The 23,173-nt window shown below is 48.2% G+C and overlaps 1 protein-coding gene across 1 annotated transcript in view; it reads left to right on the top strand.

The window, feature by feature from the left end:
- chn1 (chimerin 1) overlaps window positions 1–23,173 on the top strand; it is a 42,327-nt gene that overhangs the window by 8,998 nt on the left and 10,156 nt on the right. The window contains exons 5-8 of the mRNA XM_036545327.1: window positions 3,976–4,007; window positions 4,224–4,337; window positions 8,420–8,708; window positions 22,726–22,803. Of these exons, the coding sequence (XP_036401220.1) occupies window positions 3,976–4,007; window positions 4,224–4,337; window positions 8,420–8,708; window positions 22,726–22,803 (513 nt within the window). The remainder of the gene's footprint in view (window positions 1–3,975; window positions 4,008–4,223; window positions 4,338–8,419; window positions 8,709–22,725; window positions 22,804–23,173) is intronic.

Below are 23,173 nucleotides of genomic sequence, written 5' to 3'. Positions count from 1 at the left end.
TACCACCACTGTGCTCTACAGACAGAAAATCAGATTACAGGACATCAAAAGAATTAGGCTGCTGTCTGCCTTTTTGCCCATGGTAAGTGTAGCGTTCATAAGACTGTGTCCCGTAATTGGAAACTGCAAAGACCCTCGATTCGTGTTAATTAACCTTGCCGTCCCAAGATTACACCTTCAAAGTGGTTAGCTCAATTGAACAGGGTTTAAAGTACATAGCCCTTCTGATAAAGGAAATATTGGAATGAATTCATGAACATTTTTTGCGTCAAATGGGTTAGCGTTATCTGATTAAATCAGGTTGAACGTTGATTGCGGGTGGGGGTCCATTTCATTTCCACTTACAAATGATTGGTCTAGTCCACTGCCTCATTTTTTTCATGATGTGCGTCGGGTGATTGGTGAAGCAGCCAGCGGACAAGCTGGGTTTTTGTCTCACAGGAATGAAACCTGCAAACCCCTTTCACCTTCCTTCCTTTGTGCCGATCCTGTGGTTTCATTTATGTACTTATTAATTCATTTATTGTAGTTTTTCTTGTTCGTGAGCGTGTGAGAGGCCCTCCCAGTCCCCCCCCCCCCGCAACATATGTCCCATGCTGGGGCGGGTCTCGTCTCCTTGCTGATGCCGGGATCTTTGAAGCTTTCAGGCTGTTTGAACGTCGGCCCTTTATCGTGCCCGCCCTGTCGGCCTGTCCCTGCCACGGCCCTTCTACAGAACCCTGCCCCACGCTTCAAAGGGCCCCTGCGCCCCTCCCTGTTCAGCCCTGGCGGAGAATTCAAAAACCCGGGTCCAAGCCCCCCGTCCTCCTCTCTGCACAATCGTGTCATTACAGGAGCCCCTTGCCGTTAGCAGAGTGTTTGATCAGGTGGTCTCCACGAATGCAGAAATCTGTGAATTCTCTAAAGTACCAACAACAGCTCTGTGCGCCAAGGTAGATTTCTTCCTGACTCCAAAAAACCATATTGAAAGCAATGTACCACCTGGCAATAAACAAGAGGCTAGTGTGTGTATTTATTTAATAGTGCAGTGGCTCCTTGTAATGTGTAAAATTTGTGCTGTTGTGGGGCTCTGAGGCACAAGAAAAATGGGAGTGCTGCCTGGTGAGAATATGTGACATCACGAATCCCAGATCCAGCAATGGCAAGGATCTCCTGTACCCTTGATAATTATAAGTGTTATAATTCTGTAACCGGTGACGCACTCGTACAGTATTTACAGTGGGGGAAAAGGGAAAACATGAAAAATCTCTCTTACAGCTGTGTCCGCTGCCCCTTTTTTGTGATCAGAGCTTTTGTCTCAGTGTTGAGAAGGTCTGTGGAGTGTGATTGGGGAATGGCACCGTGGTAACCAGCACCATATGCAGCAAAGGATAACGGAGATTAGAGGGCCGTGAGGAAAGCCAAAGCCATGGGTTGCAGCACACTGCCTCTGCACCACATCCAGCCGGGCGCCTCTCGGGTGAAATACAGTAAGGCCCTGCAATGTGGAAAGTATTCTCACTCATCATAACCGGGTGCGGGGATTCTGCTCGGCTCAGCGTTTCTCATAGAGGACCCCCTCCCCGCCCCTCACCTTCAGCACAAAGAAGGCAGAAAAATGTTCTCGCTGCTAAAAACGGAGGACCTGGTATCTCCAGACATGCAGACTTGTTGTGTCCAGGTGTCTGGGTCCAAACAAGGTGCTGGTACCGTGTAGTTCAGATCCCTGCTCTTTGTCCCCTATCCGGCGTGATACTGCGTGTCCATCTGGACTGGGGCTGACTGCGCAGCTGGTACCCCGGAAGGGGAGAGTGGGGGAGGGAGATCGTGGGGGGGGGGGGGGGGGGGGGGGTGCGTGTATGGGGGGTGGGGGCACAGCTGGAAGTGCTGCCAGCACAAGGTTCCAGTTGTGACCTGGTTTTTAGTGGCTAGGCTGGAATTAAAGGTCTGGTGCCTCTCACGCGTACCTCTGTGCACACCCTGGGCGTTTAACTGCTCAAACGTGCCGTTTACCACAGAGCAGGTGCACGCGGGCGATGATGTCACAGACATGTGTACGGCGTTAAAGAGCGCGCAAGTCAAGGCACCAAAGGAGCAGGAAGTACCGCAAAGCTGTACCCTCACACGTCTGGTTTTATTTTAGAAACTGTACGCCGTTTTCCTCCTTCAGTGCGAAAGAGCAGATTATATCTGAATCTTATGCAGGCATGTGGAGTCTGTTTATGTGTTTAACAAATGATCAAGAACATGATTCGCAGATGTAATTTTCTGTCCAGCAAAGAGGTGGGATATTGCACTCTGGATTTTGTATGAGGATTAGACAGCCTGAAGTGGGTCATGAAACAAAAGAACAGATTTCAATTAAGCTTGCTGTTTTTAAAGTTTTTTTTTTTTTTTTTCTCGCTATGGATACAGATGTAGGACAGGCAAGAAAAAAGGTATTCGCTTTTAAATTTAGGCTCACGTTATCTCGTTAACTCATTAGTAGGTTACTGATATTCTACTCGCATTTTGCTCCGTCCCGAGTAATTTTATCCCACTCAAGGAAGATCGTTGAAGGTTAAAACTGAGGTGAATCAATACAGGATTCAGCTGTAACACTACTGGAGAGTGTACATAGGCTTTAGAGTGCAGTGTGTGATTTACTGAAAATAGCTCGCAGCGAGCGTTTGGTTAGTGTCCAAACTTCCTAAAGCCTGAGCGGCAAGCGCATTTTTAATTCCTCATTTGGAAGCGTTTCAAGAGCTGCAGACGAACGAGAACGCCGCTAACCCACTATGAAGCACACAGAGCTGCCCCACCAATGGGGCCCTGGTGTGGGTGTGCATGCGTTCGGTTGCCCACCCCCTTACTGGATGGACTGCGCGTGGTTACAAATTGCTTTTTTATCATTGCAGGCAGAGTTGTGCTGATTTATTGGCTCTTCGGCCCCCCCGATTCGCTTCATTAGCTTGTTCATTACCCTGCCGGTCATTCCGCGTCGGCCATGTTCTCCCCCAGCTCTCAGCGGCTCCTCTGAGCTGGGGGAGGAATTCACGAGTGCTCTTTGGAAATGAATACCCCTCCTGGTGCTGTCTTTTGTACACCATCACCAGCAGTCCGCATGGTCCTGTAACTGGCTTGACTTGCTGATCAAAGAAAGGGATTGCTTTCCTGGTAATTATGTTATGTGAAAGAAACAGGGTCACTGTTCTGAAGATCCATTATAGTGCTGCTGCAGTATAAACCACACACACACACACACACACACACACACACGCGTGCGCGCGCACACACACCTCGCCTGTCCTAGTATTCATTTAATCTGCCACAACACAGGCTTGTGGGGGGTGGGGAGAGAGGGATGCTGAGGGCCTGATGTGATAGAATGCAGAGCAACTCAGCAGCTCCCAATATCTCTGAAAATGACCTGATGCCTTTTTAATCTGGCCCTCATTTCTATTCATGGGGCTTACTGATTATTAACTGTCACATTCAGCCAGTCAGCTGAAGGTTAAACGCGTCGCAGGCCCCCACCGCGGCTATCGAGCGATCTCCTTCCCCAGAACATCGCCTCAAATTCAAACCGACTGCAGAAGTGTGTGTTTAACCCGAAGGTCACGCCCACAACACGGGCACCAACAACGGGGGCCTTGTGCGTGGTACTCCAGGCTGCGGCAGCACCACACTGAATGGGGTTTAGCTGCGGCCGCTGCCAGCAGTTAGGGTGACCGGCAGCGCGCTGAGTAATGTGATCTTTCAGCGGTGATGATGGCGGTGCAGATTGGAAGACATCGCCCTTCCTTGAAAAGGTGGGGGGGGGGGAGGGGGAAAAAAAGAGCAGCTCCACTAGCTTGTGAAAATTAATTTCATTAGCCTGTGTGCCTGCTGTTTCCATACGTTCAGCAGTGCAGGACACGTGGTCACGCTGTCACTCAACGTAACTTTCATCACTTTGAGCCGAAGGCATTTTAATTGGTTTTCCTGTCCTTTCATCCCTCTTTCTTGTCCTTGCAGGTGGACAACCGGCCCAAATATTATGGAAGAGAGTGAGTTTTCTTTTTGATGGTTTTTTTTTTTTTTTACCTAAAGGTTGTCAAAATTTCTTCTGAAATATTGTGTGAAACCTTCGGAAGTGTGATTACTTTTTGAAGGCGACCTGTGACCTTGTATATACCCAGTGCTCATTGAGACATTGCATTTGGTCGAGAGAATTTGCATCCACCCAGCTAACCAGTGTCTCGTCTCCCCCTCTCATCTCCAAGGTACCACGGCATGATCTCCAGGGAAGAGGCTGATCAGTTGCTCAGCGTTGCCGAGGGCAGCTACCTCATCCGGGAGAGCCAGAGGCAGCCTGGGACCTACACGCTGGCTCTGCGGTGAGTGAGATCTGCGGTTCCCCTGTGAATGCTAACAGCCCCACAGAGCCGGAGGTATTATGAGCGCACTGTCTCTCTGGGGGCGGGTGAAATCGAAGCAGATTCCATGTAAGGTGCAGGTGGCAGTTCTCACCGCCCGTTCACACACCCCCGCCCCCCTCCGTGGTCCCCCAGGGTCAGACTCCATGGCACAGGCACATGGTGCACAGCTTAATGCATTGAAACATGAAGTGAAGAGTCCCGTTTGCTTTCGTTCGCTGTTGCTTTTTACGTGTGTGAGTTGCTGGTTTCTGTAATATCACTGATTTCATAATGAAATGGTGACTTGAAATGGTCAAGGCGGTGCCTGGGTGGTGGTGTTCATTTGTTGGATTCAGCTCACTTTTTGACCTTCTGCACTGTGAAGTGTTTCTCCTGCGTGTTGAAAATGCGCTTTTATTAAAAATAACCAGTGCCATATGAGTCATGCGCATGAGTCAGAATGTGAAAGAGTAAATGTGTAGGTGACACACTGTTGCCTGGACAACAGGCTCTCCAGTTTCTCCACTTTTTTTGTTATTTTAGAGTACCCAAAGTTTTGGAAAAAGGCCTTAAAGGTTCACTGTAACTTTTTAAGTCAATGTGTGCTAGTTAATTAAGTATAGACTACTTGCCAGTTCTGTATTTAGTAACCAGAACCAGGCTTTTTTTATTTATTGCAGGTCTTCACGAGCTTACAGTAGCTGTATTTTGAAACGGAAGAAATGTTAAGTGGATTATGAATAACGGTTTATTCCTAAATTAAATTTGGGCAGGATGCGCACAATTTAATAGAATTTGTTCTGTTTGGGTAAAGCCCTCATCCCCTTGCTTCTCATACAATTAAGCTGGAATTGCCTCCTGGAGAATTAAATTGGATTAGTGGAAGAGCTGCTCACCCCCAGATCCGACCATTAAACATATAGTGGGGGGGTTAACGAGGGTGGGGCTCATCCCGATTTCTGGCTCGTGAGGAGAGCGGGACCGCAGAGGGCAGAGGATTTTGTTTCTAAAAAGGCCGGCCTTAAACCCGCTCAGGCGGTCAGCTGCGGGGTTCACGTGCGCATGTGCTCTTCCTGGCATCCCCCCCCCCTCCCTGGGGATTGGCACGCCCTCCTGTGCCTTTGTTCTTCCCGTGGGAGTGTCTCCCCCTGGGGGCCGTCAGGCTGGTCTGACCGTAAAACTTGACCGTAAACCAGGAGCGTGATGCGGCCCTGGTCTCCTGCAGCTGCACAGAGTCCCAGACGGGGGAAGCTGGTCCGTGGAGTAGTGATGGAGGTAAAAAAAAATACCCAGCATCCCTTGCAGCAGCCTTGCGCTCTTAGGCAGTGGGGCCAGATCCAAGGACTGGCCCCCCGCTTTTGCTCTCTGAGTCGGTGGACATTAGTTTAAACTCTGGTAGATTTCTCAGCTCTGCTTCTGCTTTTGCAGTGAAAATATCTGATGTCTACATCTGACCACTTAGCAAGCAGTCTGCAGGGGCTACCAGCAAGTTCCCAGCACAGCGCGTGCACTTTAACTGCAGGGGCTGCTTCGTGTTGGTGTGCCTCGCTGCAAGGCTGGTTTTAAAACGTTGGTTTAACCTGTAAAAGCACGTTGATCCAGGCGGCCTTTGAAAATCTTTTCCGTGCTAGTATGGCGATGTGGGAGCAATGTAATTCTGGCCGGAGCGGTTTCCGCAGATTTTTCTATTTGACCGTATGTCACACGTGTCGATGGAAGTTTACAGCCGTGCTTGCGTACGCAGTTTATGTCAGTGTGCTGTGCAGTTGTAGAGCAGTACCAAAAATGGGAGGGCGTTAAAGAACTAATATTTATCTGACCTGATATTCGCGTCACCGTCACCGAGTGTTTCTCAGAATTCCGGAATTCCATCCCTCTCTAGCTTCTTCAGCCTGTAAACAGGAAACCAGAGGTACACAAAGCCTCCGCTGTTAGTCTCGGTGAGAGGTGAAGTCCCCTCTGTTCACATAAATTCTGTCTCCATTTGGGGCTGGGGGGGGGGGCAGAGAGCTCCACACAGGAAATGCAGCACAGAGAACGACCTAGCGAACCTGTAGGCTGCAAGAGGAAATGCAATTTTCCCGCACGCTTAAATCAGGAGCAGCGCTTATTTTTAACCGGTTTTATTAAGCGAACAGCGCAGAGAGAGGCGATCTGGTGTTGGTGATGCTGTGGGTTCCTCTCAGGATCAGCACTATGGCCCCAACAGCATCTCACAGATCTGCTGAAAGATGTGCTCTGCAGACATCCGGTGGAATTCCAATGAGGCAGCGCAGGCAGCAGCCCCGTCATTGCTGTCAAACGCTGTATTGGTTATGCATGAACTGCGGTAAATTGAATTAGCTATTCCAACAATTAAGATGTAGCTACGGGGTTAAATTTCCCTGAGGTCAGCCAAGCTGTCTTAATCTCAGCTGTGTCGATCAGTGTCTACCTGTACGGTTGTGCACCCTGAGAGTCTTTACGTGCTGTAATAGGCTTTCTTAGACACAATGTTCAGATGCAGATTAAGGACTGCAGCCTTGAACGTGTAGTTGCCCACCCCCTCTGTGTTTAAAAAAAAAAAAAAAATTCATTTTGTTTCTTTTGAACCATTTTAAAGCTGTCAGTGTTCATAGCTTTGTCTGAGAATTTGGGTTACAAACTGTTAAAAAATTAAGCAGGATTCCAGTGTCTCATCTTTCAAATGTCATCCATTTGACAAAACTCCAGCTGATGACACATCTTTGCTTTCAGATGCTATACTTTCCCCTCCTATTGAGGCTGATTAGAGCGCTGTGTTTTGGAACAGCCTCTCTCAGGCTGGGGGGATCTCTGGTAGGCAGCTGAAAGGATAGAGGATGGGTGGTGGGGACATCCAGAGTGGCTGGGCCTAGTGTCTGGACAGATACCCTCCAAAAAACAGCGGAAAACAGCACCAGCCATTACAGGGGAGTGTTAGTGTGGCGTTTTAGCGGCTTGGCACAGTGTATTGATCCGATTTATCAGATTTCCATATTTACCCGGTAGGGCAAGATTTCTGCTTCTGCTTTATGAAAAATCCTCAGTCTTGCAAGCATGCGATTTTGAAATTTATACACCCCCCCCCCCCCCCCAGAAATATCCAGGACAACATCTTTTGCTTTTGCCACAGAAATTTTCTCTGGCGAATACCCTTGTATAATTGATTTCCATAAATAATTTCTCCCCAAGCAGGGGCGGGAGGAAATGGTGTCGCAGTAAGTTGGCTCGTATCTGAATTTGGAAAAGGTTGCAGTTCAGGTTAATGAGCTTGCGTCAGCGCGGCGTCTCTGATGTCTCCTATGGGTCAGCTCTGAGATAATGGCTCCAGGATGTGAGGAAGTTTCTTTCAGTGTCTCCCCCGCTGTCAGGGACCGCTGGCTGCTGCTGCTCCCAGGGCCTCTGCTAGCATCCTCAACAAGTGCAACACACACAGGCACTGTGCAAAATGGAGGAGAGAAGTCAGCCTCTGGCTTGGGCCCAGTGGCTGAGAATGCCTGCCGTTGTTTGGTTTATGTACTGCACTGCGATCCTTTTTGGCATCGCCGCGGCTGCGAGTGTATTCGTTGGCTCTGTTTCTCCCTCCCGAGTTCAGAAAGGCCTCTTCCGTCTGAGATGATGTGGACAGAGGGATCTAACAGGGGGCATTAAACAACCGTATTGATCAGCGTTAATAGAGGGCTCCATTATTTATAACCGACATGTGCAGCCGCTGAGCAATCCGATACAGAGCCCGCAGTTTAAAAAAAAAAAAAAAAAAACGCTGCATGGATTGTGTTGCTTTTTATTTCGTTTTATTTTCCACAGCTGCAGAGAGAACTGTGGAGGCAGAGTGAGAGAGAACAAGCCATTCCTTTTAGGGCTGGCTGGTCTCTTGCAATCTGTCTTTATTAGTCAGGGTGTGCCTCTCCCTGCTTCTCTCTGCACTGCGAGCTTTTTTCCCTTCACTTTCTCCACGTAGCGCCGGGGTCGGGGGGAATCGCTCCTCCGACGACCAGATCCCCCCTCCCCAGACTCTCTCCTCCTCATGCCTCTCTCCTTCCCCCCTCTATCGGACCCAGCTTCGGGAACCAGACCAGAAACTTCCGCCTCTACTACGATGGGAAGCACTTTGTCGGGGAGAAGCGTTTCGAGTCCATCCACGACCTGGTGACAGACGGGCTGATCACCCTCTACATCGAGACCAAGGCGGCCGAGTATATCGCCAAGATGACAATCAACCCCATCTACGAGCACGTCGGCTACACCACCCTCAACAGGGAGCCGGCACTCAAGAAACACGTGCCTGTCCTCAAGGACGTCCCAGACGGGAAAGAGCCCCCCGGGGAGGAGGGCAGCCTGGAGGAGCGGGTGAGTGCCTCACCTTTTTACCCACGATGCACTGCTGAGCGAACTGTGTGCAGGGCTGCATACATGATACCCAAAATGCAGTGCAAGATTCAGACATCTTAATGAACTATGTGTGGGATTGTTTTCATGTGTTTTTTTTTTTTTTTAAATGTCTCGGGAGACTTCTGTTCACTTTGGAGGAAGGGTTCAGATAAGCGCAATGTCAAAATGGTTTATAAAAGGAGCCATAGTTCATGCTGTTGTATGCCATAGTCCTGCGCACCCAGATTGTCTTCTTACCGTTGCTTGCATGAGAGTGCATCTTGAAAATATTGCTTGAGTGTTTAGCTGTGGCACGTGTCCTTAGAAACGGGGCTATTGACATGCTCTGCAGTGCTCTTTAAAGTTCAGGACGTTGCAGCTCGTACGCCCGCGGCTAATTTTCTTTTCTGGAAACATTTCTATGCCGAGTGACGTCAGGTTAACGTCATATCATCAAAAAAATCTCACTGTTTGGTGAGCACAACAGTTTTAAAAAGTGCCTCTCCGGTTCTTTGTATTTCAGGAAGCAAGACTCATAATAAAAGAACAGTAGCTTCTTTATCACATACTTTTATGTTTTCATCCACTCCGGCATCCATCCGTAGCCTGATTTGAGTTTATTTCAGGATGCGGCATGAACAACCAGTAATTAGGTGCCCTCATCACCTTAAAAAAAAAAAAAAAATGACTGTGGCACTTGTTCGCTGTTGATTAGCACTTGTCTGAAAGATGCAATATAAACTTTTTTTATTTAATTTGAGTGTGTTTCATTAGATTATGAGTTCATACGGGATGTGCTGTACTGCAGTATTGCTCATATGGCCTTGGTTGTGTAGCAGGGCTCGTCTTTCTCGGGTGAAATGGAGCCTGCATCATTTGTTCCTCGGCTCCTTAAATTATGCTGGCATCTCTGGAGCATTTCTGCTGCGAGTCCGTGCGAGCCAGACCTCGAAGGTTTAACTGCAAGTGCCAGGGTCTTCGAGAAGTAACAATGAACAGAACCTCCTTTTGATTTGAAAATTTTGATTTGAAAACATTCCCCGTCAAGTCCTTGCTAATGTTGCTGCTCTCAGAGTGAAAGTGTATCACACCGCGTGCAAATCGGTCGTCGTTTGATTTTGGCTGAAACCGGCTGGCTGCCTGCAGCTCAGCACTGTTTTGACAAATCAAAAAAAGCAATAAGTGAGCAGTTAATGAATGCATTCAGCCTCGCGTGAAATACATTTTTGTTCTTCTGTATTTTTTTTTTAACTCCAGTGAAGGCTGAATTAAAAGGAAAGCAAAACACCTGTAATTTTCTCCTTTCTGTTACATTGTTCACATTCAGATTCTTGCAGAACAATTTGTTTTAACAATTGCTGGCAGCTTAAACTTAAGAGGTGACTTAAGGCACAAATCAGAAGCAGTGATACTGGAGGAGTCTGTGGTATCACACGCTCCACTCGACTCCAGTCGCCCCACAAGGGCGTTGCTGTTGACAGTAAGTGGTGCACCCTCTCATTGTGTTACATTCATTGATCGTTGGGTGATGAGTTTTCTGGGGCTACTGGTTTCACTTCACCCATCCGCATGGTATCAGCGCGCCGTCTTGAGACTGAAAAATGGATGTGTAAAATGAGCAGGCGTGGAAACCAAATGAACATCCCGGCAGCAAAGCAAGTCTGGGCTTGTCCCCTGACCTTAAACGGCTGTAGTCTCTGTCCAGAACTTTGCTCCGCCTGTGAAGCCTTGAGATAGGCCAGGGAGCCCGGAAAGAGAGCGGGGGCAGTGGGGTGTCCCCGGCTGTCATAACGTGCGCTGTGGCGTCTGTGCCCACAGCCACACTCCCTTCACTGCCAGCCTGGCTGGGTATTTTCCCCCCCTATCAAAAACTCGTGCCCAGATGGAACACTGGAACAGAAAATCCGCGCTAACCTCCCCTGTCACATTTGGGCCTGCTTTTAGGTCACCGAATGCCTAGTCACGCAAGTGACCCAGGCTCAGTGCACTGGGCTGTGGCTCTGTGCTGAGGTTATGCATGGTCGCGCCCCAGGACTGGGCGAGATGGACTTACTCATGGGTTCTTTTGTCCTGGACTACCTGGGAGCAGTTTTGTAAGCGACTGAAAAATGTGGATTAATTGTTCCACAGTTGTCATGGAAGTGCTTTCCTTTTATGTATCTCATATGAAGTGCGCATAACCAGGTGTTGCAGGTTATTAAGTAGGCATATCAGGTAGCACAACATTGAATTCTCTTTTTAAAGCAACAACCGGATTTGAACTTCATTTATCCACTTATGTATGATTTCCTGTTGGCCTATATTAGTCGAAGATTCAAGTTCAAGTCAAGTGTGTTTAATTGTAATTTGGTGTTTTTATCAAGGACAGACACCACTTAGTTACTCAGGGCCAATTAGATGTGCATGAGATGTGTGTGAGCTGATTTTACGTAACTGTGACAAACTCAATAGCACTTGTTCATTCTTCACATTGGGAATGCACAAGTCTTTACCTGTTTAAAGTAAAGCACATAAGTGGGATATTTGCCTCCTCGTAACAAACACTCCAGTCATGATTCAGCACAAAACTCACAGCAGTGCATGTTAAAGGAACACACAGGCTTTGTCCTAGGCAGTATTATGACATAAACACTCTTCATGTTGAGAGATATTACCGTAGAGATGCGTGGGAGATCTGCTTATGCAGCTAATGGTGAAAGATTTTTAACTGGGGGTGAGCACTTGGGTTAGCTGGTACTCTGTGTTCCCTGTCTTATGTAAGGCTGAGTTTTCAGGTTTTGTGGCAACATCATCAGTCACATGGGCCTGTATGTTCCATACACCATCACACGCACACTCTCTCACACACACACACACACACACACACACACATACACACACACAACACACACTCTGTCTCGCAAACGATTGCATCTCAAAACGCTGCTGAGTACTGACTGAACCAGCCCCTCCTCACAGAAACCTACTGTCGCCCCTGCGTGTGACTGTGCAGGTTATAACAGTGTCTTCATTGCTTTGCTAGAGTGTCCCTGTCAGTTCAGTGGTACTTTCAGGCGAATCACAAGACCCTCCACGCTACTCTGTGGGGCCGGTGTATTCAGCCAACGGAGACAAGAAAAATGAACCAGCTCTGGTCCTCCAATGAGACGGATCCTGGCACATAGATGGCCTCACTTAATTCACTCAGAATTGAACAGTTGCCAAGGGGGGGTGGGGGCAGCAATTGAGCAGAATTATACAGTGGAAAAATTGTCCCTGTTTAAGTGGCCTGAGATAAGATTCTGTAGAAGCCGGCTTCCAGTGGTGTCCGGGACAATCGAAGCGTTAGGGAACAGGGGTTGGAATTTCTCCGCAGCTGACTCGGAGCAGCGAATCCAAAGCCCCTGCCGTGGTGGGTTGTGTAACCTCACAAAATGAAATCTTATACAAAAATTGTGTGGGGGGGGCCTTCTTCCTTTCAAATCTGAATTTCTCTTGCATTATTTTTGGAAGAAAAAAAAAAAAAAATAAGACAATGAAGTGAGATTATTTCCAGTGCATTACCCATCCACTTGTTTGGCTCCAGCTGGTACAGTAAGTGCCTCAGGTCTAATTAGATGAATTTAAGCAAGACTGACATTTGTAGCACTAAGCGGACAGATGCAGCTCCATTTTGTTCAGAGAACAGGCAGCCTTGCTCTTCTGAAGACATTCCTCAAGTCGTTATCAGTACATGAGTGTGGGTTGTAATTGGCAGCCACATCATTCGATGGTAAACCAGGGAAACGTTAGCATTGCAACTTGCATAGGCTATATATATTGCCTCAGCATCATTGCAAGACAGTGGGGATTGTCTCCAGGGGATTTTTTGTAAGTGCGTCTTTAAGAACATACTGAATCACCCATTGCAACACCGGCATGCAGCTCCTTACGAAAGCAAAATGCTGAAATGTTGAGCTATTTTTCGTACTGGTCCCCACTGTTGTAATTTAAGGAATCTTTTATTAAGTAAGAAAGTGAATTTCACTTTGGAGTGCCCCCCTCACTGCTTTTCTAAGCCGTCGGATATCTCTGTGGACTTCCGCCCTCTGTATTTTTTCGGAAAACGTTTCGATCACTGGGGCGTTTGTTTTAAATTTGCCACAGGGACTTGATCGTATTGAAAGTTAACATTTCCCCACATTGCGTCTTTGTTTTTGCGCGTCGCCTCGGCTGAACCCCTGAAATCGCTGTGTCCCCCTTTACGCTGTTGGCGCATTAGCTGGTTCGCTGAGTGGGGCTTTAGCCCAGGCGCAGAGCGGAGCAGGCCTGCGGCGGACGGCTATGAGGGGCCTTTGCCAGGCGGTGATGCCCAGCGGGCAGCCTGTTGGCTGGCCCACACAGCCAGGCCCTCTGATCGTGTACCCGGGCCTCCGCCAAGCATGTACTGGTGGCGTCACGTGGGCCGCTGTGTGCAGCAGGATTTCGGGAGCCCCTCTCTGTCCCCCGCTGTTGTTTATATGCTAACAAGGAGCCGAACAGAGACGTCTTCATCGCGGCGCCACCAGATGTCCCGCACCCGCGCGGCTGTTTGTCAGTTCGAATTAGTTGATATTCATGGCATCGTGCCTGTTGGTTTAATGATCGCCTCAAGCCAAGCGCCAGACTGATTACCTAGTGTTATTTTCTTTTACAATAAAATTATCAGGAACTGTTCATTCTATTATCACGGAAAGACGAAAGCAGAAACCTGGTAACGCGGATATTTTGAAGTTTGTGGTAGTTTTATATGCAGCCCCTGAAAACCTTTGGTTTTTACAGTTGAGATTAAAAATACACAATATCAGAGGTTGCAGATCCACCATCTGTCGCTTTGGTTATTCAGTGTGAGGGTAACCTGAGTGAGAAGCTGTTTGTGGAAGAATTGTTTGTTTGCATCTTTCCTCACTCAGTGTAAATTGGAGTGCTGCTCATTGTCACGAAATCGCAAACGGCTCTTTGCCTGAAGCTGCTAAAACGCGCGCTGTAATACACCGCTCGCGCGTTTCTGTTGCTCCGAGCGCAATCTCTATTCAAAGTACTAAATACACTGTTTTAATTATTCAAACTGCGGAACTCTGAAGCAAGCGGTAGCGCAGTCCTCCCTCTGGAGACAGTTGGGCTCGTTTCGGCAAACAAGATAAGCGCCGGCGTACACCGGAAGCGCAGAGACACACGAGCGCCGTTCCCATGGGAACCCTGCGCTCCAGAACAGATGTAATCGCACCCGTCCAGACGGCCCAAACGCAGCGACGTCACCGGCCCAGCTCGGGATCCTCTCCTTCGAAGCCAGAACCGGAGGATGAAGCGAACTTAAGCGCTAACACCGTCAGTAGTGACCGGTCTGAGCTGAAGCACTGTTGACGCAAAGGCTTTGGCAGGTCGAGGTGTGTAGTAGCCGAGGAATGGCCGTTGTAAATTTAAATCAGCCAGTCCAGGACTAGGGCAGCTCATGATCTTTGAATCTACTCCTCTGATTACATTGATTCAGTAGTCTCTCTCTCATGGTTCATTAGAGTGTGCTGTGATTCTGCACTTGGCTCATTACATTACATTATTGAAATATATACGATAGGCTCATATATACAAGACCACAGTGGATGGGCTTCACTTACAGCAGAGAGCTTCATGCCGCAGTGTTTACATGTTTGCGCATGTCCCGTGATCATTTCATGTGGAAGCCAAATGGCTCTGGGATCCGCAGATGTCGGTCAGGGGCCGCCGAGCAGGAAGTCTGAATTTTCAGTTGTTTATACTCACATAAAGTTGTTAGTGGCTTCAGACTAAAACGGCCTGCTCAGTGATGGGGGTCCGACGGCGGCCGTAAGACAGGCGCGATCGCAGGTGCTTTATGTGGGCTCAGAAGAGCGGTACTAAGTGTGGGGGCTGTGAGAATGTGCATTTGTAATTGTATAATTGTGTAATGTTGCATTTCCTACATTTCCAGGGTGGGGGGAGGGAATTTTGTTTGCAAAACAAAAAAAAGGAGGAGAGTGTATTTAATTAGTATTGTATCATTCCTTCAATAAAAAAAAGAAGAGGGGCATTGAGGACCGGCACTGCGGTCTCCCCTGTGCTGAATTCGTGAGATCCCCCAGCGTTCATTCAGCCACGCTGAGTATCTCATACATAAACCACGCGCAGAGGTCGGCTCCGTGCGTCACAGCAGAACTAGATGAGAGTTGAGGCATTTAGTTTTTGAAAGTTGTGTAAAAACTGGAACGGCTTGCCGCCCCCGGGGGGGGGGGGGGGGGGGAGTGAGCGGTGGAGCGAGTGGTGGAGCATCTGTGATGCATTGTGTGGTGCGGGGGAGAGGCTGAAACGCGGTACTGTTGTGTAACTCAATCGATCGGCCGCAGCCAGGATTGAAGTGTTCTGAAGGAGCAGCAGCGGACGCCGGCGTTAGCGTGAGGGCTGCGCGTACAGCGCTGCGTGTGCGGGGAGTCTGTCGGTGACCTGCCTCCCTCTGACCCGGCCATCAGCGTAACGAAAGAGACACAGCTGCCTGTGCAGAGCTCTCTGACCATGCTACAGATTGGGCAGCAGGCTGACATGCCGATAGGGAACAGGGCTTGCAACCTAGAGGTTGCTGGTTTGACTCTCAGCTGAGCCGCTGCGGTTATTCCCTTTGGGCAGGATGGTTAACCTGGATGGCCTCAGTAAACATGCAGTCACATGGATGGATGCTGTGTAATGTTATGCAAGTCAGAACATTGCAGCAAACGCTGTGTACTGAAATACGAAGGTGCGGAGACCAGGCACAAACAGGGAGAGGCCTGAAAGTTTAACGTGGACATTCTGCATTGGCGTCCTGCAGAAAGGAGGCCGCCTCTCACCCCTGCAACCCCCTGCTATTCGCATTAGATGAGGGAGCCACAATGTTCCGAAAGCTTATCTGCAGTCCTGGAAGTACAGCCCCCTCAGCGCACTGTGCTGTCAGGGTAGCGTCCTGTACTTGGTGTTTGAGCTGTTTGAAAGGTGGGAGTATGTGGAAGTAGCAGATTACAGGAAGCACTAAAGCAAATATTAGTATGCTATTAGTTGCTATTAGAGTGGGAATGTGTGTGTGTGTTTAGAGTTTGGCTTAGTAATGTGGGCTAAATGTGGGCTAAAGCAGTAGACATCCTTGTCACACTGAAGCTGTACACATTTCAAATTTGCAAATTTCAAATTGACTTTTATCAGTGTTATGGAATAGCTACTGGCTAAAATAATGACTCTTCATTCAGGACAAGGGCATTTTTACTGGGTTTAAATTGTTTTCTAACCATTTCAGCATTGACCAAACCATTTCGAAAGGCTTTGTCTTCATTTTTCAGTTGTTTTTTTTGCAGTAAGGCAGGTTGTTTTATGAAAGGGCAGGAGTGGAAGTGGTACAGTAGGTTCAGGGGTAGGTGGAGCCATGCGACGGTTATGTGAACCCAGCAGGTGCTTCTGCGTCCTGCCGGCCCAACACGTGTGTAAGCGGTAAACGCACAGCCCCAGAGCTTCACACACTGCACCTGCTCTTGTATGACCTTGGCGCGTGGACCGTGCCGAGCGCCGGCGAGCGCACCTCATACATCACTGTCGAGTCGAGGCGGGGGGGTGGGGGGCAGGGCCGAGTAATTTATTTGTCTTGAAACGCCATAATTTGTTTTGGCTTTTTTCGCAGTGTAAGCAAATAAAGGTGGTGTGCGCGGGGGGGGGGGGGGGCGGGGGGGGGTTTGTGCGTGGTGGGCAGTCCACTGCTCAGCTGTACCGCAGAAGCCAGAACCGAGAAGTAATGGAGCTCCTCTGTTTTGATTACACCACAGCCCCAGAGATGGTGTGGGAAGCAGAGATTGTTTAACTGATGGGGTGGTGGGCGGTGTAAAGCGGCCTCATGATCTCCATGTTTCAGGCTGAAAAATTACAGTTATATAATTCATGATGCAGTTTCTCTTCCTCTCTCTCCGGGACTCTAGATGTATGCTCTGTGCCCAGATCTTACTTTATGTAACGCGGGTTACTGTTAAAAAAAAAAAAAAAAAAAGAAAACATCCAACTTCAGGTTACAGCGGTGGTGACGCAGGTTATTTAGTGATCAAGTAGAAATGCCGACGCCTCCTCCTCTGTGGAGTCGGACAGTTTTATTATTTCAGTGCCCCTGCGCAAAGTCATGCCTGTTTAGTCCGGGGCTGTGGGAGTGAGTGATGGCAGCTGTTAAAATGAAGGTGAAAGCGCACCTCGTTGTCTCCCTCAAAGCCAACCTGCAGCTCGTTGTGCATATCCAATTTTCACAGCTCCAGTTGGCCGCGTGATTGTCATCGCAACTTTGCCGTAACCTTTTTGGGCAGCTGTGAGCTTGCGACTGTCTGCGCTGTGACGTACGGCCTCCCCTTCGCCTCCGATGCTGTAACGAAGGTCTCTGTGTGAGACGGCGTGATATTCATTAGGGTCACTCTCCCTCTCTCCTTGTTGTGTTTCTTCCCTCTCAGGGCATCTTGTGATTGGCTTATATAATCGCCAACCTGGAGAGTTACGGCATCCCTGTACACAGAGAGCCTTCTCTGTCACACGCACCCTCTCTGAAGCCCTCTCACCCCTTAGGGGTGTCTGGGCTGAAGCCGACTGGGTGAGGCTGCTGCTTTGTAACTCAGCGGTGATCTCAGATGGCAGAGGCGATAACACCATGAGCCGAGATCAGTAATGCTACCGACGGATCAAACCGCTAACGTCAAGACAGCCTCTAAGGATTGATAACGCGACCCAGTTCCTGCACTTCAGATCTGCCCATAATTAAACCCCCCTTTTCAGGTTATGTAACATTATGTAATCCCTGCCTCCTACATTCCTTTTGAGATGGAAGAGACAAATGTCGTCTTTTAGCTCAAAACACTTAAATCTTTTTTTATTATTATTTCTTGTTGTTGTTATTGGTGACGGTCTGTTTCTGAGTGTCACCGTGGCTAATTTAACTTTCCCGTTGACCTTCATGCCTTTGGCAGGTTGCCGCATGATTGAAAAACTGGTTCGTTCTGCGAATGGGCTATTTAATTATGGAAGCTTTACCCCCGCCGCGCTCGAATGAGGTGAAAATGATCTGCTATGTTTTACCCAAGCATGACGTTTATTCACATTCACAGTCAGTGCTGCTCTGCCTGATTAGATTTGGCCATCTCTACCAGAGAAATAAGCCCAGATCAGCGTTACCTTTAAAAGCCCGTTAGCTTATATAATGTCCTTGCCTTCTACTGCGGAGGGTGGGATGCCGTTCCCTTCCTCTCAGCTCAGAAATGGTTAAACCGTGTTTCTGTGTAGGCAGATGGAAGGTCACTGTGAGCATTAGCCAGCTTCAGCTCCCGTTTGGTCATTCTGGAAGAGCCGGTTTGATTAACGACAAATTGTGTTTAGCGTTCTGGTAACGGGCACATCCTCAGCCGAACCTAACCTCCCCAGGATATGTGAAACCCGTGTCTGTATGTTTTACTTCAAGCGGATGTCTTCACCCTGTTGCTCTGCCGCTTAGATTGAAAAGCAGCAGGTCTGATTTCTGTGGTTTTAAGGCAAATGGCAAAAACTGTTGCATAACACTGAAGCATGTGGGAGGAAACCTTGCAAAAATGAAGTTTTTAACGTGCCAAGTCCAAGCGGAAGACCAAGCACACAGCAAATGGGTTATAAATCACTTTAAACCCAACGAGCTGGTCTGACAAGGATATGACCATCTACTGGCCCATCACACCCAACAGGGACGATCAAAAAAAATTTAAATAACAATTGTTGGCAGATAACAAATAACAATAGCAAGGACATATTACTCTTCGCATTGAATGGTCTAGATTAACACATTTTGGTAAATCAGGGATTAGTGCACACTGTACAAAGGGAACTGCAACAAGGTGATGAGTTTCACTGATGAATTCCTCCTGTTGTTTTCCAGTCCTGTTAGCAGCCATTAACTAAACAATGGAGAGACCAGCATGAATGAGGACCAGGCTCTGGTGCAGTGATCAAAGAGTTGACCCATACGATCAATAAAAATATGTACTGGTGGATTCTTGATAAGCTTGATAACCATCTGCAGGCAACTTTTTTGTTCTTGCTCTGATTATAACTAAAGAGTAAAGTACTGAAGGTTAAATGTGTTATGGAACACATGCGGTTATGGAAAGCTTTGACAATTAAGAAATAATACCTGAAATCCTCGTGATCACCCTCACCAACATGCTGATTTATTGTGGTCGTTGAAGCCCCCCCCCCCCCCCCCCCCACACACACACACACACACACACACACACACACACACACACACACACTTATCACACATGTTGTCGAGGGTGGGGGTGTCGGAGGTTACCAATTCAATTCCACAGCCAAATTCCCAAAAATCTGCCTTGGGTAGTTAAAGTGGTGGTAGTGGGGGGGGGGGTGATTAGGGGACCAGATTGACTGAGTAAATCCTCCCATCTCCATCTCCATGCCGAAATGTGCTGTCTGGAAATGAAGGTGTGGATGATGGGTACTTAGCAAACACACCGATGTGCTAGCTGACTTTAGAAGGTCAGCTCCAGTTTGCTCCTCAGCAATAACACCATGCAGATTCACTGATTTAGCATTGATTTAGCAGAACTACAGTTTATTCATAAAGCAGTTTAGGTGCTCCTGCTTGCTCACAGTGGACAGGACCCAGTCGGATGTTTTCAGGGTGCAGGCCTGCTTGCTTACGGATGCAGCCACCTCACTGTGCAGAGTGGATGGAATGGAGAGCATTCATAATCAGCTTAAAAATTTAGGGGCAGAACTTTCTTACCTTATGTGGACAAGTGTGCCAAGTGCTTGGTGCCGATTTCAGGGAGGTGGCTGTCCACACTGGATTAACCTAGACTAAGGCTGTTGTCTGTTGCATCCCTTGGAAAACGTCCTCTGTGATATGAACAAATGAGACATGAGTTTTTTTTAGGTGAAATGAAAAAAAAATGAATGTACCATTTCAAACAAGCCGGGGCACCAATAAGGCATGTATTAGATCTATGTTTTGTTGCATTGGTACCTTGATGTTGGAATATTCCTTTCTGTTCCTTATTTGTTATTCAGTGCGTGGCTTGCTGTCAGGGAAAACTAATGGCATATTGTTGAACAAAGCATTCGTATGTGTAGGGTGTCATATTTACAAATCAAATGCCCCTTTGCATGTAGTGGAATTACTGGATGCTCCAAGGCATTGAGTAAAGCGGGTTTTGGTGGGCAGTCACTTTATTGTAGATCTGTATTAAAGTGACCGCTTGTAATGCTAATGAAACCTCAGCTGAAAAACAGAAGGAGGAAGTGGACTGAATGTGAGGAATGTTGCAAGGTGCTATGAGATTTTCTGAGGTAACTGGAAAGGTGTGTTGTTGGCCTGGTCAAACTGCGGGAGAATTTTGCCATTGTTCAGAAACTGCTGGTGGGGGAGAGAACTTTCCCAGAAAGGAACATCAGACGTATGAAGAGTAATTAGTATTCTCAGACGGACAAGTCTGTTATGAATAGGAAATGAATCGAATTAACTGCAGTGTCTTTTTCTGTTTTTTTTTTTCCTTTCTTTCTTCATTTTAAAGGCCAGCTCGAGAAAGCGTTTGAAAAACGAGCAGATCCATCAGTGTTAATTAGAGGAGTGTTCAAAGTAAGTCAGACTGCAGCCCCGCACTCAGCGGCAGGCAGGCGAGTTTCGAGGGGGTGGTGCTACGTCTGAAAAGGGGCTCCTCGGCTTTGGGAATGCACCCGTTTCAGGTGCCCGTCCCAGTACGCGAGGAGGTGTCCCCAGGAGTTTGAGAGCAGCGCTCCGACGCTTTTATCTGACACAGATGTCAGCTCGAGCTCCCATAATCCATAGCGATCTTTAAACAGGAGGGCAGCGCTCTCCTGCTCTGGCCCTGTTCTTTCCAGTTTCGGGAGGGGTGGGGTGGGGGGTGGGGGGACAGACAGGCACCCAGGTTGTGCTTTGCTTTCTGCCTTATCACAGGAGCCAAGGGAAGGCTCCACTGGGCTGAGCCATAATCACCCTCCAAGGTGTGGGAGGGAAATCGCATTAGGTTCTGAGTGTGGGTGGTTTCCAGCTCATTTCCACGGCAGGGTGACTGTAGCATTGTGGGGCGCATGCTGTTTAATATGCCTTCGTTCTGTATTTTCTCTCTTTTTCTTTTTGCGTCAGCAGCAGGAAGAGTGAATTATCTGAGCCTGAATCCTGCGGAGAGATCATAGGCAGCAGAACGCATTTGAATTAAGATCTTCTGTTCTCATAACTGTTACTGATAATGTCGTAGTCTGTCCCAAAATCACAATCTTGACTTTTGAAGTGTGGTCCAGTAGTGAAATTTTGAAGTTTGTTGTTTGTTTTTTTCTTTATTGATTGAATTTTGTGTTTGATGAGCATTTGAACATCAGCTGAAACTGGCTCAGTGGTTGTTTTTTAAAAATTGTTTCGGAGATAGGGAGTTACTTAATGAATTAACTGTGTTGATGTATACAGTATTTACTTAAATTAGCATTTATTTGCATATTGCTTTTATCTATTTTTCACGTTTGTGCCAGAAGAAGAAATTTGAGCTGAAAACGGACTGTCTTAAAAAGGATTTAATTACATTCAGTGCAAACATATGGGCTTTCTCTCTGCGGGCTTTCTAATGAGTGAAATCTGCTCGCCTTTTTATGAAAATAGGGCTCTTTTGCATAATCCCTCAGCCTTTGTTTTACTCTAGTCTGCAGTGATCAATGTTCCTGTCTGTTTATTTGCATTCCTTGAAAAATATGTTTTCATAGAATTTCAAAGAAAAAGTCATTTAAATTTAAAGCAAAAAAATATTTAAATGTTATTATTTTCAAAATCATAACCATTTTGTGTGAGGCGGGGTATTTTTTGTCTTTTTTTATCTTTAAGAAACATTATGGAGAAGTCAGAACGCTGAGTTGTGGTGTGTGTTCAGTCCACTTCGGTGACAGACAGGTTTCTGTGTGTCCCTTGTCACAACAAATGTTCTCACAAGCCGTAGTGCAGCAGAGAAACCAGCCCTGTTGTGATGGCCCAGTGTTTTCATTAGCTCAGAGCAACGCTGAACTCCGTGATGATGCATGACTCATTCAGCACTCATTATCATCCTCACTACTCCCCCCCCGGCCCCCCCACTCCCACTCTCCTGCCTTCCTCTGCCTCTGCCTCTGAAAGGGGGGGGGGGGGGTAACAGTGACAAAGCCAGGGCCAGCCCTGCTCTGATTGGCTGGCTGCTTCTATAATGTGACCTGTCTAATCCAGCGTGACTCCTCAAGCCCCGCCCCCCTCCCTCCCCCTCCTCCCTGCCTCCCCTCGGCTCTGGCAGTGTCCACACACAGTGCTGTCTGTGTTCCAGACAGAATATCAGCCCCGCGCAGCGAGGAGAGGATTAACACAGCTCCACTCATCTGCATATAGATGCACACAGGAGGGAACGGACCCACACATGACACTGGGGGCCTTTTTCCTCCGTTCCCAGCTCAGGACTCGGGACTCTCTGTCTGTCACCCAGGTTTTCCAGCCCTCGCTGTTTTAAAGGAGAGTTTGTAGACTGCTGTTTTCATTTCAAGCAAGCAGCTTATCAGTTTTTTGTTTGTTTGTTTGTTTGTTGTTGTTTTTTTTTTTGCCTTTTTTGGTGCGTTTTGTTGGTTCATTTGCTTCGCGACGCCGGTCCTCTCTTTGTGAAACCATGCAAGAAGCAGTGCAGAGTTTAGGCTAGGTCTGTGCGCCAACGGGGGGCTTCCCAGCCAACCTCTGAGAGAGCACCTTGACCGCTTGCCACAGCTCTTCGCGTCTCAGATTCACTTAAGTTTTCGGGGGGGTTCGATTGTCACAATGCCGTCCAGGGAGTCCTGCACTGGAAGAAAGGGAAACAAGTCCCTCGTCCACAAGCCCAAGCAGGAGGGCAACCAGCAGGACATCCTAGCTGCCGCCCTGGGAATGAGGATGGGGCCGCAGAAGCCCCCCTCCACGCTCTGGCAACCTCTGAAACTCTTCGCTTATTCGCAGCTCACCTCGCTGGTCCGCAGAGCCACGCTGAAGGAGAACGACCGCACGCCCAAGTATGAGAAAGTCCACAACTTCAAGGTGAGGTCCGCCGCGCCGCTCTGCTTTTCAGCCTGTGCCGCTGCTGTGTGAATGCCTGTGCGGTCTCGTCTCTGTAGAGACGGGGAGGACAATGTGCTGAAAGTTACTGTGTGCAGTGGGGGTGCTGTGCTGTTATTGGGGGAAGTTTGGGGTGCTTGTTTGCAGAGCGGGCACATTGTGAGGGAGGGAAAGAGGGGACTGTTTTGGGGTCAGTTCGGTGAGCATCTCTCAAAAGGCAGATCTGCCAGGGTACTGTGGGGGGGCTGCTGCTGTTCATTTGGGCAGCAGATGGGGGGGAGAGATTAAGTGATAGAAGCGGGGGCCGGTGGAGGAGCATCTCGCCGGCCTGTCTGTGGAAGCTAGCGGAGAG

The sequence above is a fragment of the Megalops cyprinoides genome, chromosome 14, assembly GCF_013368585.1.
Source record: "Megalops cyprinoides isolate fMegCyp1 chromosome 14, fMegCyp1.pri, whole genome shotgun sequence".
Lineage (NCBI taxonomy): Eukaryota > Metazoa > Chordata > Actinopteri > Elopiformes > Megalopidae > Megalops > Megalops cyprinoides.
The sequence above is the reverse complement of the archived record's forward strand: the minus strand, read 5'-3'. Positions and strand labels throughout refer to the sequence as shown.